Raw genomic sequence first — 17560 nt, 5'->3', positions numbered from 1 at the left:
TATTATCCAAGTACATTTGTTAATTTGTAGACACACATAGCAGAGAAAGTACTTGGAAGATAGACAGGTGACAGTCAAACATTTTTGTCATTTCTGTGTACATCTTTTCTCTTATATCCCTTCTTCCCCTCTTAATCCTGCTTCATATTGCTCACATACTTCTCTTCCTTTCTGCCTTTGTTCTGTGTTTCTGATTCCTTCTACATTCCGCTTTGCCCTCATGCTTCCCAATCTTGTGCATTTTTACTTAGAAACATAGGCAACGTGAGAACAATTCTGGGCTAGATGGACCAAAGGTCTGACTTCATGTGTGAAACTAGGAACAAATTATTAAGCTAAGTTGCAAAAGGATCAGGACACATTTCATGTTCCAGTTATCGGAGGGAAAGTTACATGCATATATGTAAAAGGAACGCCCACCCTGAGTTAGCAACTGACCTGTACGATCCAGTAAGAACTTTTTCACCATCCACCATCAGGAAGCGTGTAGCCAAGTTGCCTTGGATCTTCCCTGATGGCATGTAGAACCCAGCTCCAGTCACACAACGCACACGGATATTCTGATAGAAAGAAAAAGCACAGTGTTGTTGTTGTTGTTGTTGTTGTTGTTGTTGTTGTTGTTGTTGTTGTTGTTGTTGTTATTTAGTACGCTTCATCGGAAGATCACAGAGCAGTTCACAACATACAAAGACAAAATGAGAACCCAAAATACATAATAAAATTAAAATAAACCAATAACCTCCCCTCCCACAAACACATGTAAAAGGTCATAGAATGTTAATCAGCCAAAGGCCTGGTTACAGATAAATGTTTTTGCCTGGAGCCTAAAGATATGTTATGAAGGTGCATTCCACAACAAGGGAGCCACTGCAGAAAAAGCCTGTTCATGTGTTGCCACTCTCTGGACCCTTTGTGGAGGAGCCACACAAAGAAGGGCCTCAGATGATGATTTCAGGGTCTGGGTAGGTTCATATGTGGAGAGTTGCCCCTTGGAGTGTTTTGGTCCTCAGCCCTTTAAGGTTTTTAGATCAAAACCAGCACTTTGAATTGGGCCCAGAAACTAATTGGCAGCCAGTGCAATTGGGCCAGGATTGGTATAATACACTCAAACCATCTTGCCAAAAGGCGAACAACCTGGCTGCCAAATTCTGCACCAGCTGAAGTTTCTTAACCGTCTTCAGAAAGAAAGAAAGAAAGAAAGAAAGAAAGAAAGAAAGAAAGAAAGAAAGGCAAACTTATTTGAGCCTTGAAAAGTAGTTGTCTGGTGAAGAATGAGAACCTTCATGATTAGAAACACCCTAATTTAGGGAAGGTTCTTTGTACCTGAAAAAAAAGTGGTGATGATTATCAACAATAATAATTTCCATAGTATGCTGAATATAAAAAGTGCTTGACAGTTCTTACTTCATTCATCTGAACAGCTCTGAAAAAGTAGACAATGGGCATTCAAATGTAACAGTTGGGGGAACAGAGGATCAGAGACCATGCATTGCAAAAGGCTGACCAGATCTATAAAGGTGAAAGTCAGTGAACAAAGATGCTATTCAGTCTTAGAAGAAAGCTAGAGCACCTCTTCATGCAATAAAACTTGTGGGAATCTACAGAGAATGTTTAAACTGAAGAAAGAAAGAATCCGCACACCTTTTTTTGCAGAGGTAAAGGTAAAGTAAAGGTACCCCTGCCCGTACGGGCCAGTCTTGACAGACTCTGGGGTTGTGCGCCCATCTCACTTAAGAGGCCAGGGGCCAGTGCTGTCCGGAGACACTTCCGGGTCACGTGGCCAGCGTGACATCGCTGCTCTGGCGAGCCAGAGCCGCACACGGAAACGCCGTTTACCTTCCCGCAGGTAAGCGGTCCCTATTTATCTACTTGCACCTGGAGGTGCTTTCGAACTGCTAGGTTGGCAGGCGCTGGGACCGAGCAGCGGGAGCGCACCCCGCCGCAGGGATTCGAACCGCCGACCTTTCGATCGGCAAGTCCTAGGCGCTGAGGCTTTAACCCACAGCGCCACCTGCGTCCCACTCTGCGTTTTTGCAGAGAGAATGAAGCAAATACCAGAGCATTACAGAGCACTGCAGCTTAGGCTGCAATGCTGAGGACAATTATTCAGAAACAAGGGCTTCTGAAACCAGTGATAATAAATCCTTATGCACATATGGACCTCCATCTTTCTTTTCATACAAAATTGCTGGGAACCACACTCTGCCATCATCTAGCAATGTTCCCAGTGCCATTCTGAAACAATTTTAGAAGCAACTGGCAGCTGCTGCTGAGTATAGAAGCTTGCCTTTCTTTCATGTTAAAAAGGAAAGGAAAAGGTGGAAAGGCTGCCTCATAAAGTGGTACTCCACTATCTGAAAATGTTGCAACCTTTGCTCGAGTCCCATTAAGATTATAGTAATTCTCCCTGCATCTTCACTAGAGGACAAAGGTTCCAGCCAAGGTGGAGAAGTGACTTGTGCTCAACCCTGCTTACAATGTAAGTCACCTAACAATTCTATAATGATTTTAATGGGTCTGTGACCATACGATAAATCACTGACTGATTCCATAATAAATAAATAAATAAATAAATAATAATTCATGAACAAGATGTGCATAAAGTCATGAAATGTGAAACAACCACACAAAAAGACTGCTCATTAATAGTTCCTCATCATCATGGAAAAGTGACATGTGGGGAAGTGCAGGCTTCTGTCCTGGGCCCGTTGTTATCGAGCATCTTTATAAATGACTTGGATGAAAGAATTGAAGGGATGCTCATCCAATTTGCCGATGACACCAAACTGGGAGGGATGGCTAATTCCACAGAAGGCAGAATTGGGATTCAATACCTTAACAGTTGGAGAACCAGGTCAAAACTAATAATGAATCCCAATAGGGACAAATGCAAGGTTTTACACTTAAGACAGGAAGAACCAACTGCACAAAGAGAAGATGGAGGGGACACCTGGCTAGGTGATCAGTGGCAATAGAAGGTGAAGAAAGAATCAAGTCCAAGTCCTCTATCAATACAATAATTATTTAATCTACTCAAAATTTATATTAAAACTGTGCTTTGATACCTCTCAGCTATGATTCTCATTAATCACAGTGCACATCATCAGCTCACCCGGATATAGAAATCACTCAGCTCCATGCCTTTGCACATTTCCAGGAAAAATTTAGAGCCTTCTTCGTCCAAGATTATATAAACGGGGATCCGACGCTTGTATGATGCATCTACGATATCCCGGAAGATGTCCCTGTCAGTGAACTGGTCCATGACTACTGCAATGATCTGGCCACGAACAGAAAGAGAACAAGCAGTTATTTTAAAAAGCAATACTGCAATAAGGCAGAGATTTCTGTCCTTATGCCACCAGGGCTTATCACATACACCCATGACACGCTACACGCTATGAAAAACATATGCTTCAACATATTCAGGAGTACATTATTTGACAGCGTGGTTTTTACTGCCTGAACAGACAAGAAAGCTTGTTAGTTCTTGTTCAGAGCCACCCTAGGGTTTTCACTGAGTGTTCCATGTTGAGTAGTGTCTGAAAAACACAGTATTTGCTCTCATCTAAACTGCGTGACCTGACTTCTCACAATGATTTGACCCGTTTTCTGGAAGTGATGTACCCACCCTCTCCCAGAAACACAATCTAGTATTCATCCACCTAATAGGAATCATAGTCAACCCCTAATGCAGGATTTAATCAAAATATCCCCCCCCCCCCTTTAACAGTCCTCACCCTCTCAATGAGGTGGAATGTTACAATTGATCATTTTAGCAGTTAATGGTAATAATGAGCTCCACCAATGCAGGTGTCCATAACTGAGTGGTAGAGCACATGCTTGGGCATGTAGAAGATCCCATGTTCAATTCCTAGCGAAAGGATTAGGTAGCATGTAATGCAAAAGAACTTGGACTGAGAGCCATTACTCATCAAAGCAAACAATACAGTGGTACCTCGGGTTAAGTACTTAATTCGTTCCGGAGGTCCGCTTTTAACCTGAAGCTGTTCTTAACCTCCCGTGGAGGCCTCAAAAATGAATACCGCTGGTTCCATACTGCAGTGGAAAGAGATTTTAAAGTATGCCCCCCCCCAAAAAAAAGTGTTTTTAAATTGCTTCTTTCCTATCTTTGGGTAATGATATGTAACATTAAGTGGATTTTTATAGAAGTTCTATATACATGTGCGCATAGGTCCCGTGGAATTCAATGTGACTTATACCCAAGTGTAGTGCACATGAGCTCACTTGTTTTTCAGATAAACTACACTATTTTTGGATTAGTAATACTTATTTGAAAGAGCCCCTATTTTGCTATATTGGCCCATCCTTAATATCTAAAATGCATTGTACAAGTTTGTGTTACAAAAACTGTTTGAACTCAAATACTAGCAACACTACTTATTAGTCCTGCTTTGGGGCAGATTGCCATTAGCTGCGTTCTCCTTCTAAATTAGAGGCATTTTCTTTGGAAGTCTTGTCTGCGCAAATCTTGCAGGGCTGCCAATCCTGATGGAGGTCAACTGGGTTTCAGAAAGGTTGGAACTTGTTAAATACTCCCCTTAATGAAGACAGGACCATACAAGCAGAATAGAGGGCCAGCAAGAACAAGTGAGAAACAGGGAGGTGCTCTACAGACCTAGAGGCCAATCTGCACTGCTACATACATTACCTGTTGAGGAAATGCATTACCTTGGAACTTGAAAGCGTCATAGAGCCCAGACACTGCTTATTAAATAGGATCCCTCTTTCTTTGCTTTGGGGGTTTTGATGTACCCTGCATCACTGGATTCTTACAACAAAGGCAACCATCTCTTTTTATGTATTTGGGCGTAGGACTGAGAAACAATGTACTATTCCGCATCCATAGCTAAATTACTTAGCCTTTCTAGATTATGTGCAACTCTAACTAGAGCTTGGCGGTGGAACAGCACACATTTTGTAAAGGTGATACCTCTCATAAGAGGTATAATAGAATCAGTATGTTTAACAGGATGGCAGATAATCTGGAAGATAAATCAACAAAAGCAAATGGAGGGAGACAAATTTCAAATGAAAATAATTCAGCACTCCCTCTCTCAGCTTCCTCTTCACTGCAGAACTGTACCCTTCTGCAGCATGTTAGCACTATACCAGAGGGAATGGAATCCCAATTCTCCAAAACATTATTTTGAAGATTATCTGAATGGAGGTCTCTGTCTCTCCTGCCTGACTGTTTGTGGTGAGTTTATGGCAGTAGGCTTTTCTTTAAGGATATTCAGTTGTTATGGTATTCCTTAACATACCTCAATTCCCAAAAACAGCTCAGATTAAAAATTACTTGCATATGCCTACAAGTGTAGACCAAGTTATTTTATCTCCACAAAGTCTGTGATGTAACATTTGTACTTAAGTTCATCATAGAACTATATTCCAACAATGCAAAACATACTACTGTCCTATCCTCTCCAACCCCTCCCCGCTTCCCCAAAATCAGCTCAAGGGGGTTGGTGGACCCTCTAGAGCAGATTGGGGGAGAGGCATAGGAGGAGACGAAATGGAAGTCACATTGCATGAGTGAAACTTCGTATGCTCTTGCACAGAACTGGCTACAACCCATTGAGGTAGAAGAGATTCACAAGTTTTCTAGCATAACCCCCTGCCAATGCTTAAAATTCCCTAACGAGGGAGAGTACACCTCTCTCTATGGCAATCTGTTCCACTAAAGGGCAGCTTAAACTGTTAAGGAAGTTCTTCCTAATGTTGAGTTAAAATTCCCTTGTAATTTGAACCTGCAGGCTCCTACCCTCTGGAGCAACAGAAAATGAATTTGATGAAAGCTACCATATCACCTCTTAATCATCTCTTCTCCAGGCTAAACACACCCAACTCCTCCAAACCTTCCTCATAGGACTCACGCTTTAACACAGATAATGACAGCGAACATCTCAGCACTTCTATTGGAGTAAAGAAGAGCCTTAGGATGTGGTAACATGAGCAGTTATTACAAAAGCTGATTGCTCTCTTAAACGCTGGGAGGAGCGCAGAAAGAAGAAATGCCATAGTACTCCTGCATCAGCACAACTGGACGCCTTCATCTGCCCCAGCTGTAACAAAACAGGTCTCTTCTGTATTAGTCTCTACAGCCAGAGCAGGCGCTGTAACTCTCCAACAGCTTGACTTGACTTCTGAAGGCGCACTCTTCCATTGTCTCACGAGACAAACAGATGCCAACCTATTAAGAAAACTGATTACTCTCTTAAACGTAACCACCTTCAGAATGCTGGGTGGAGATTTTCCCGTTTTTTAAAGTCGGCAAAAAATATTGAAATTATTAAAATGAACACACTGTAAACCAGTGTATCAGTGGCTGAAATATAAAGCATTGCTATGGCTCAAGCAAGAATGATTACTCCAGTGGTAGATATTATATAGCACTGGGAGAGCAGGTGGCAGAAAGAGACAGAAACAATATGGGGATGGAAAGAGGGCTTGGTTTTCAAATGACAGGGTATATTCAGAGGAAAATATTAAGCCCCATTTCCAACAGAAGACAAATTGAGAAGAGTTGGAAAAATTATAGAGTTGACTAGGCAGTTTCCCAATGCTTTGCAAGTATTTCACTAAGTACTATAATCTACAAATCATCCATTCTTAAAGCCATGAAAAAATTAGCTGCATCTGACATTCATGTAACATGAAATCCTCCACATTTTTTTGCCACTGGTCTGCTTCCCAGGAGACTTGTGTAGCCAAAAGGTCATGCATCAGATGAGCAGACCCGAGACTGAAAAATCTGAAGAGGAAACCTTTAGTATACTGAGAGTTAATGTGTTCCATTTTAAAATTCCATAGCATCTATATAAAAACTCTTACTAAAGCCATCAATAAAACAGCATTCACAGAAGGTGGAAACAGACTCAGACATAATATTCCAGTCTCCATCCAGTGATCGCAGGTGGGGTTTACTTATGATAACAAATGAGTCTTTAAGGCCTCCCCTAAAGCCTGAAGTATAGCTGCCCACTGCAGCTCTACTGAAAGGGAGTTCCAAAGGCAAGCAGCCAGTGCAGAAAAGGCAGAGCCAGCCCAAGACATTTTGGCTCCTGAAGCAAATCACAAAATGGTGCCTCCTCCCAGTCAGGGAATAAGGAGTAAGTGAAGATCTACATCAGGAAGAAGGATGGAAGAAGACCAGCAACACCTCCTATTGACCAACAGGCCACTGTAGAGGCAGCATGGGAGGGGGGCGCTGCTGAACAGATGACAGATCCAACCAGCAGCAGGAACGGGCAATACAGTCCTTGGAGGCTATACCTGCTGCCCCTGTGGATGCAGCTGCCTGAGGTGGTCGCCTCACCTTGCCTCATGGGTGGGCCAGCCCTGAAAAAGGCCATCTCTCTTGTGAATGCCCACCTCACAGACTTCGAAAGCAGACACACCAAGAAATCCTCTGATTAAGATCTCAATGTGCAGGCAGGAACCTATGTATATATGTATCTATGGCTACAAAGCAGATTTTTAAGATGCAATGGCACAGTTCAATGAAGGGAAATATGTCAGCGGTAAAGTACATGATTTGCATGCATGAGGTCCCACCTTCAACTCCTGGCACCTCTGGATTGGGGAGGGAAAGTTTCTGGTCTCAAATTCTGGAGAGCTACTACCAATCAGTGCAGAGGAAACTGAGCCAGACAGACCACTTACGTGACACGGTAAGACATCTCGAGTTTATTTTGATTACTAATGAAGTGGCAAGAGATACACAGAGGCTTCACTGAGCACCAGTTTAATAACACTAAACTTCATCGGTGTACAGTTAATGGAAAAGAACTCATTCCATGAACTTTACTTTGCATTTACTGGCTTCTGAAAATTTCTGAGGCATACAGTTTATTTTTGCATTAGCTGCAATAAATGAATTTCCATTCAGAGCGGAACTCTAGCCTCCTAAGTCTCAATTATAAGATCAGAGAAGGTCCCTGGAAGCATGCAGTGTCCTAGGGAAAGGCAAAGTAACTCCACTCTCCTGGCCAACAACAAGCATGAGAAACCAAAGTATGTCTGGCACAGCCTACACTGACCTGTCCACTGTATAGACCCAGCAGAGACAAGCAAGAGTTAAAGCACCTCACTTGTCTAAACAAGTATGGAACAATACTCTCAGGTCCTGACAATGAAAGCTCTCTGGAAATGCCTCCAATGACACTTGAGAAGGAAGCCAGGAAATCTGAACAAGGATCAAAATAATCAGGAGGCAGAGAGAAAGGTACTGAGAATTCCCAGTCCTGCTCTCCCTGTCATGTTCCAAGAGTGAGGAGGGGGCAGGGCTAAGCCAGCTTTGGGTGTGTTGGATCCTGAGACTGTCTTAGTGCTGCCACACAATGGCATCAGGCCTCATCACACACCAGCCATGAGCTGGTGCAGCAATTGGGTCCCGACCCTACCCTCTGCCATGGCCACAATGAGCGGCACGACTGCAGATGCAATGGTGGTCCCACCACTTTGGCCTTAGTTAATTAGTTAATAATACACTGTAGTCATGATCATAGTATATCCATTGCCAGGTTTGTACAAATTTAGATCCTGACATGGATAACCAGCATGTTTTCTCTAATGACCTTTCAGGTTTGGATTAAATGGGCAATGATATTAATTAGCACCAGGCTTGTCCTTGCTTAAACCACTACAGTATCATCCAGTCTTTAGGATCAAAGGGATATCTTAGGATATTGTGTCATGGAAATCCTGTAAATTATGTTGCTTAATGAGTTATTATACAGAAACAGTTCCCTTTCTATAGCTGATATGAAACCATATAGAGGTGATAAAACCTTTCTCTGGCTACTGGGCTGTCAACTGAGGTCCTTTCTCATCAGTCCCACTACTAAAAGAGATGACACTAGGTAATGAACTCCTTTTGAACAATCAGTTAAAGACATGACACAGGCACTGGTCTCTATATTGTACTTATAAAATTCCTTATTAATGTCGCTTTTGGGGCCCAGAGTCAAAAGTTATGGTGGGAATCCAGTTGGGACATACAGAAGTTTGTAGTCTCAAACCCAATAGCCCTCTTTCATGTTGGTACATGGTTAGTACCTTACTCAACGACAGCTCTCCTTTGTGCACCCAGGTACATATTCATAGTGTTGGAGGGGCTGCTGTGCAGTTGGCACATATAAGCACATGTGGGCTGGCTGATTTTTGGAATAAGGTGTTTGCTGAGATCTCTTTGATAACTAAACAAATTATTGCTCCATCTTTCCACCTGGCACTTTTGAACCTGTGTATGGAAACAGCAGGATTTGAAAAGCAAAAGAGATAAGCCTGGGGCTCCACTGCCAAATACTGTAAGACCTCCAGTCTTACCCATTTGAATTGCTGGTACTCGAAGGTTTGGCAAATTGCCCTCCCTGACATCAGCTAAAAGTATCTAAAGGCTGGGGGTCGAATGACTGCAAAAGTATAGCTCATCTAAGACTTTATAGAACCTTTACTCTCAATAATGATGGAGCTCACAGGTGAATAATACTTTCATTTGAACATATTTGTAAAGGGAATCTTTTCTCCTTTTTGAAGATGGGAACAACATGTGCCTGCCTCCAGTCTGCAGGGACCTTACCAATTCTCCAAGAATTCTCAAAGACAAAAGCTCTGAGATTACACCTGCAAGCTCCTTTAGTACCTTTGGGTGCAGCCCATCAGGCCCTGGAGATTTGAATTCCTTTAAAGTACTTAGGTGTTCCCTTACCACCTCTTTTCCTATCTTGGGCTGTAACTCTCTCCTTCCATTGCTTATTCTGTTATGGAATTAGATTAATGAAATGGAATTAGATTAAATTGAGTCCATTAATTTCAGTGGGTCTACTCTGAATATGACTTGGCTACCAACCAATTAAAACAAGATTACATCCAAGAGTGGATACAATAGTAATTTTCATGTACTATATATACAATTGCATATTGGATCACACCTTTAAAATTCATATGAATTAATTAATCTAGAACTCTATACTAACAATTGTGTAATTAGAATAGAATACTTACTACACAATCCTGACAGTCTCCAGGAAAAGGATGTCTGAGGTGTTACTACTCTGTCTTATGTGAAGCTGAGTAAGCAGTGCATGCTCAGTATTTAGGCCTAAGACTGCTATCCACAAAACACATACATCAGAGTACTCATACTTTATGGAATACAGTTTAATTTTAACTATATGAGTAGCACAAATGTAGTGTAGTGGTTAGAATATTGGGTTAGCTCAGTGGTAGATCTCTGCCTTGCATACAAAAGATCCCAGGTTTAATCTCTGGCATCTCCAGGTAGGGCTGGAAGAACTCCTGCCTGAAATCTTGGCAGAGGAGCTGCCAGTGAGTATAGAAAATACTGTACAGGCTAAATGGTCCAATGGTTCTGACTTGGTATAAGGCAGCTTCCTATATTCCTAGTATCAAGAAGGTCAGGACTTGAATGCCTGCTCAGACTCATGAATGTCAATGGGTGACCCTGGCCCAGTGCAATCCACTCTGTGTTTAGAATAGAATTGTAATAAATAGAAGGACCTTGGAAATCAGAAAGTTCAATTCCCTGCTTAATGAAGGAATATTGCAACTACTGTACAGTATCTCTGACAGAATGCAGTAGTCTCTACTCAGGTGTCTCTAGGGAAGGAAGTATGTGTTATCGTATTCAACAGCATCTACTGAAGTAAGTGTGCACAGGGTCGCAGACTTATTCTCTCAGTCTAGTGGAGTTCATGGGATTCTTGTGAGAGTATCAAAGGTGGTGGGGAGAACCACATATGACACTTTGAACAACAACAACAACAACAACACTACAAATGTAGTAGAAATAATAAGTTCATTTGTGGTATTTTAACGCCATACAAGTCAAAACAGAATCTAGAGCCTTCAAATGAGGTCATAATGATTAAAATTGGCTCCTCTAAGTACCAGTTATTATAATTTTAGGAAGTTCTTAAACATACTATAAGCAAATTGTCTAGGAATATTTACTTCTGAGTAATTTGCAGGGTGCCCTTAAAGTTGTTAGTTGCCCTCTATTAAAGAGGACATTTCAGCCAGTTTTCCTGTCTAGAACCTATTTTATATTTCACACTTCCTCAGACTGTCTTTTACTTCAGTGCTCTTCAAAACTTCCAGGATTTTCCCTATATTAAAAAATGCCTTTTATGACCAATGTCTTATGACTTAGTCTGCTCATGGCTAGGCCTATTTACAAGAAAATAAAGTCCACTAAACTCAGTGTATTTAAGTGTGTTTAAGACTGTGGCCCAATAGAAGACTAACAAGTAAGGATGCAGTCCTTGACATACATGCACCACAATCCTAAAACACAGAGAAAGCAGTGGAGATATGTGTGAGTAGCTGCTGGATTTTATATTTTCAATTTTTTTTCCCACCCAATATTTGTTTCTTTATCCCAGCAGTCCTTGGTGTATTGGCTGGAGTATCATTTACTCCAAATAATCCAGTTTCTTCCCCAAAGAATCCTGGGAGCTGTATTTTACCCCTCACAGAGCTACACTTCACAGCACCCATAAACTACAGTTCCCAGGATTCTTTGCAGGAAAGCCATGACTGTGTGATAGTCTGATAGTAAAGCATGTTTTAAATGTATGGTGAGGATGTGAGGACTTAGAAGACCTAATTTCATGTCTCTACGCAGCCAGACTCACTAAATAATCTTCAGCCACTCGCCACTTCTAGGCCCACCCTAACAAAGTGTTGTGAGGTATTAAGGAAATGGGGAAAACCCATTAGAGGAAGTAAGGGATAAAAGTGCCATAAAACAAAGTAAGTGGGAAGGGCACAACAATGGCTGGTTAGTACTTGTACACCTGTAATTCATTTCAGCGTGACCTGAAGAGGAGAGCACAACAGATTGTAGATTTATGGTTATTATCAAGTGCCCTTCCTCTGAAGAGGGCATGTGATTGCAGCATATATTCTGCAGGAGAAATCCACGTGGCATAATGAAGGAACTTCTTGGATGAAAAACTCAAAATACAGGACACTACAAAATCATGTTGGGGCTTGTCCTGTGGAGTTGGGTCGTTCCATAATAAGGCATATCTATGAGGTCCCTTGGGCTGCGTTGCCTTGCAGGGGCTTGAACCAGACGACCCTCAGGGTTCCTTCCAACTCTCTATGAGAAAGGCAACCCTTTAAAATAAACTAAAAAGTTGCCTGTTAGCAGAATAAATGCGCACGTGCTTGTTTATTACAGAAGGAGAAGCGGCCTTGGGTCCTGAGGAGCTGCAAACGAACTTTGCCCTAAGTAAGAAGTTTCCTCTTGATATCTCAGTCCCCTTTCACCTAAAAACACTCAAACGTGACGCGGCCCCCTTAATCCGCGTTTCTAAAGGCACGAAGCAGGCGGCTGTCGAGGCCTCCGAAGAGGCGCGCCTTCCCCCTCGCCGCCTCCGAGGGTCTCCCAGGCGAGATACCCACCTTCTGCGCCTGCTGGATCATTTCGCGCGCCACCTGCTTGACGTGAGGCGCGTTGTCTTCCTTGCGCGGGTGCGTATACAGCCCGAGGCGGCTGACTCCCCGGTAGAAAGTGTTGGTCCAGCCCATGTCCAGCGGTGGGATCTCGGTGTCGGACCTCTCGGGCCAGTAAGCCAAGGACAGGGGCTTCCCCGAAGGGCCGACCACCGGCTTGCCCCCCTCGAGGTGGGCATCGTAGGCGCGCCAACCGCCCCGCAAGGCCTGCAGCTCCCGGCTGGAGAGGAAGTCTCGCAGCTGGTCCTTCTTCAGGCGCTCCTTGTACGCCTTCTCCCCCTTGGCCAGCAGGACTTCCAGCGCCCGCCGCTGCTCCTCGCTGTAGTAGTAGCGCGGGTGGTGCTCGCTGACCCGCTCGTTCACGTGAGCGTCGTCCAGGCACAGCAGCTGAGAGTCCGCCATTCTCCCGCCGCCGCAGCCACGGCTCCTCCAACTGCCGAGCGGCCAACGACACCTGGAGCCCGGCGAGGAGGGGAGGAGCCGGCATGTCCCGCCTCGCCTCACCTGGGCCGGCGCTCGCCTCCAGCAACGCGCTGCGCGGGAGCCGCGAAGTCAGCAAAGAAAGGGCCGCGGGTTGAGGCGCGCGTCTCATGCTCCGCGTGGGAAGACCCAAAAAGGGAAGGAGAAGCCAAGCGCGCCCCGCTGCGCTCCAGGGCTTTTTTTAGCCTGACTTCGGCCCTTCTGACTTCTTATTTTGGCCAAGACTAGAGGGACGCTGACATCCACACACCATCAAAATTTAATTCATATATTCAATTATTAGCTGGCCTGTTACTTTTACTGCTCTCTTAAAGGATTTTCTTGTAATGTGAAGTTGTACTTTATATTTGTACGTGTTCTGTGTTAAGCCAATTCAGGAGAGCTCTGTCCTAAGAGGTGGGCTGGGTGGGTGTTCATATTTTATTATTTACTTGTTGACCCGAGAATGTTTTTAACCTGCTTGCCAGCCAAAAAGGCACCCAGAGCAACTGGCATACAATCCGTTAAACAAAGACAGTCCCTGCCTGCAGGCTTAGTGCAGTCAAAAGGACGCAGCACGAAAGGAAAAAAGGATGTGGAAGGGAGAAAAGCAAATCCAGGGCCCAACTTAAATTCGTTTTGCCGGTGATATTCTGACATTTGCTTTAGTCTGCAATCCTGCACCCACCTACCCAAGAGTAAGTCCCAATCATTTGAAGTAATTTGTGAGTAGACATGTGTAGAAGTGTATATTTATTTTATTATTTATTTATTTATTACATTTCTATAGTGCCCTTCATCCAAAGATCACAGGGTGGTTTACAATATAAAAACACAAAAATACATACCGTAACAACAAATGAAAACAATAACGCCTCCTATATAATTACTATTTATTACATTTTTCTTGTTTATGATTCTATCCTTTAATGAATTCTTTAAATAAATGCATAACAGCAGAAACTACTTTTAAAAGTACTCCAGTCCAATAGATCAATGTCTGCCCTGTTATTTTTATGGCAGCCATTCTATAGGATTCTCTATGTAAGTCTAACTGCAGTTACAAGGGAACAATTTGGTCACTTGTGTCAATAGTACTGCCTGGTACAGCAGTGCCTTGCATGTATTGCTGTGTGGGAGAGCCCAGTTCCTGATGGATAGCACTCTGCCCCCCCCCCCCCCAAGTGCTCTGATTTTTAATGGCACTACAGTTGCTAGAAGTGGGAGGAATTGCCTTCTAAGGGTGGATAAAAGGTATTCTATCTTTATCTTACAGTATAAAAAGCTCTGATGGGCTAGTATCATGTCAAACTGGAGTCTGAGCTGAACTGCTCATTGCATGTGTTGGACAAGTAATATTTCTTGGGAGAAGATGATGAAAAATTGAGAGAGGAAAATAGCAAACATTTTGGCTTGCAGGATTTATTTGTTTTATTTTTAACAACCTAGATGGCTGGGCTGTCTGACAGGCTGCTCAGTAGAGAGGAAAAATCAAGAGGTAGATGAATTACATGGCAAAGGTTGGTAAGGCGGCAAATGTGCTTGATAAATCAATTTATAGTACAGATTTGTAGTTTGTCAAATATGTTTGCTATGGCACTGGTGCATCAGTGTGTGCTTATTTGCCATGTGCATTCATTGTACACTTAGGCCATCTCGTAACAGTCCACTTTTGTGGCAAGATCGCTAGAGAGCATCACTTTGTATCTCTGCCTTTTAAAAGAAAATAGATGTGCCTGTACCAATGCAAAAGGGAAATTCCAGATTTAACTATGCTGGATTGGACTTACAGGATGGGGCGGGGGCATGCATTTAAATAGCTTTTGCTTCTACTAAAGCCAGTGAGAGCAATACCTTGATCCTTACTTTTGTGCTCCAGGCCTTTAAAACTGCTGCTTTTAACTGTTCTTATGGTTCTATTTTCTTTTATACTGTCCAATAAGCAAACAAACATTTGTGTTGTCATCTGCTTGAAATATAATGTATTGTGGTGTTGTATGGGGTGTTAGGGGAGAGATGGTACCTCTGGTGGGGGACACACTGTGCTCCTGGGGTAGTTTGTCCACCTTTGTCCACCCTACACTTAGCTCTCACCTGTGGCTCCTAGAAGCTGTCCACATGTGACAGTGGCCACACCCCAGGAAACAGCTTTAACTTGCCAGCTAAACCAGGTGAGGGTAGCCCAATGGGTTTTCAAACCCTCGGTAACTTAGGGGTTTCCATACAGCAGAAATCTAATCGTTCCAGTAATTAACCCAAGGCAGACTCATTGTTTAACTCATTGTTAAAATGCATTTCCCCGTTTCCCATTTGTGATGGAAATATATTTTGTTTGGATTGTGAATACATTGTGGAATGTAGTTGCACAAGTATCAGGTCACTGGTTGGCTAATGTCTGCTCTGTCGCTAGTGATGAACTATGCAACTCTTCCTGTCTCCAAGTCTAATGGCATTTTGTGAGTTATATAGCCTATTTCCTATGTTTTCCTGTTAAATTTTAGAGGATGACTGCTGTACCATTGCCTAAACCAGAGAAGCCACCCTTCAATACACCATGATTTCCCCTGCTTTGTTTTATAGGCCTTTTCCTCCTCCCCTTTTCTAGCATTTCAACACTCTCTGCTTCTTGCTCCATACATTGCACCTCACCCTGTAATATAGGATTGCTGGACTGTCCATAAAGGCCATAAAGATGCCACAGAAGTATGTTTTAAATGAGTCATCTGGTTAAGCCCTAATAATTTAAAACAAAAATAAATGGAGATGAACCAAAATGGCACCCTTCTGACTGAGTAACAATAATAATTTAACTATTTTGTTGTTTGAAGTTCACAGAAACCTTGGGCTTCTGTCTTCCATACAGGTGTGCTTCACCGCCTGCAGGTAATTAGACCCAGGGACTTAAGAGGGATTGTTCACATAAATTAATTCTATGCAAATAATGAGACAGAAGGCCAAAACCTGGCCTGTTCCGACTTCTTGTAAAAGTAGTCCCATTAAGCTTCAGATGTGTGGCAGCTTGAACATATATGAAAGCTGCATTGGACTGTCTAGGCCAGTATTATCTGTCTGGTTTGAGACAGGTGTTTTTCCCAGCCCTGGTACTCCAACCAGAGTTGTCGGGGATTGAAATGGAAACCGCCTGCATGTGCAGCATGTGCTTCCCTACTGAGCTGTGGATGATTGGAAGCCTGCCTCCGATCCCCAATTTCCCCATGAGCCACACTGTACAGGACTACAGTCTCAGAGAGGCTTACAAGAAAAAAATACAGGGCATACGAAATTTGCAACATACGGTAGTTCAAAACATCAGGAAATAAAGATATTAAACCATTCATAGTGCCAAAGCCTCCTGAAATAAAATTGTTTTAACCACGCACAAGAAACCACAGTGCCTGCCTGATTTCTAATGGGAGACAGTCCCATAGAGTTGGACCCACTATAATGAAGGCATGATTCCTCATTGATATGAGTTGTGCTTCTGGTCCGTGGGAGAACCGCTAATAGGGAGTCCCTATAGATGATCTCAGTAATCGGTCTGGGACTTACGGGGTCTTTGTGAATGAAACTTGCCAAGTCTCACCAAACAACGCTGTGGCAAGAAGAAGAGCTGTTCCCATGGCACAAGGCTTTTTACGCACAAGACTTCAATATTTTTTTGCCTAAATCAGTTTGTAATCTGAATGTAAAACATACATGGAAAATAATGCACATCTAAGTTATAAATGTCTCTTCTGCTCTTCATTCCATGTTAACATAAACAAAAGCTGCACATAAGTAGTGAGAGAGAGGCTCCGAAGTGGCCAATAAGTCTCACGGGCAAAAATGCTTCTAATTCTGCTTTACCCTCTGTTCAGTGGAAGGCTCTACCCATCTGTTCTGAGTTATCTACTACAGTACAGGGATGGAGATAAACCTTATTTTTCAGCAGGCAATAAACCTGAAGATGCGAAAAGTACAAAATAATGTATTCTGTTCCCTCCTACTACATTTTTAATTGGATCCATTTCTTTACATGCCATCTACTTTTTATCACATTGGCTTTAACAGGAATGGGATCAGGAGATGTATGGAGTAAATAATAGAAAAGAAGGCCTATTTCATGCCTTTATATATGCTGGTTTTCTCCCAGGCAAATCTTATTGGCTGTATGCTTATGTTCCTGGCCTGGTTCCAGATAATTCCCAAAGCTACTAAAATGTCCTTTCAAGAAATATGGCCTCTCATTGAAATCTTCTCATTACTTAGCTTTGAACCTTCCTCTGCCAAATGCCTCCCACGTATATTCTGGTTACTTGGCCCTAATTACTTCACTTTACAGCGGCTTGCAGGTTGTGTACTACTAGATAAAAGATGTGACACCTTATATTTAACATTTAATTGTAGCTGTGTTTGTCTTTAGTGTATGTGTCCCTTGCCAGTCTCTCCTGTGTAATTTTAGTCCCTAAATAGCCTGCCTCATGATATATTCTTAGTTAAATTCCCTAGTGGTTCTTTTCTTTTCCTCCTTGTAGCAATTTCCGTCACAAACTCTTGCTATAAAACTTTTGATACCCAGTTCTTCAAATGCAAAATCCTCATTTGCTGCCTTTTC

At 42.7% G+C, this 17560-nt stretch overlaps 1 protein-coding gene across 1 annotated transcript in view; it reads right to left on the bottom strand.

Moving 5' to 3' along the window:
* Nucleotides 1-16728, bottom strand: part of FAM83F (family with sequence similarity 83 member F) — a 29164-nt gene extending 12436 nt beyond the window's left edge. The window contains 4 exon segments of the mRNA XM_079994576.1: nt 439-560; nt 3113-3280; nt 12457-12922; nt 12924-16728. Coding sequence (XP_079850702.1) covers nt 439-560; nt 3113-3280; nt 12457-12922; nt 12924-13099 — 932 coding nt within the window. The 5' untranslated portion in view covers nt 13100-16728.
* Nucleotides 16729-17560: the final 832 nt, after the last annotated feature.

Source organism: Podarcis cretensis (assembly GCF_951804945.1).
Source record: "Podarcis cretensis genome assembly, chromosome: 10".
Classification (NCBI taxonomy): Eukaryota; Metazoa; Chordata; class Lepidosauria; order Squamata; family Lacertidae; genus Podarcis; species Podarcis cretensis.
The sequence above is the reverse complement of the archived record's forward strand: the minus strand, read 5'-3'. Positions and strand labels throughout refer to the sequence as shown.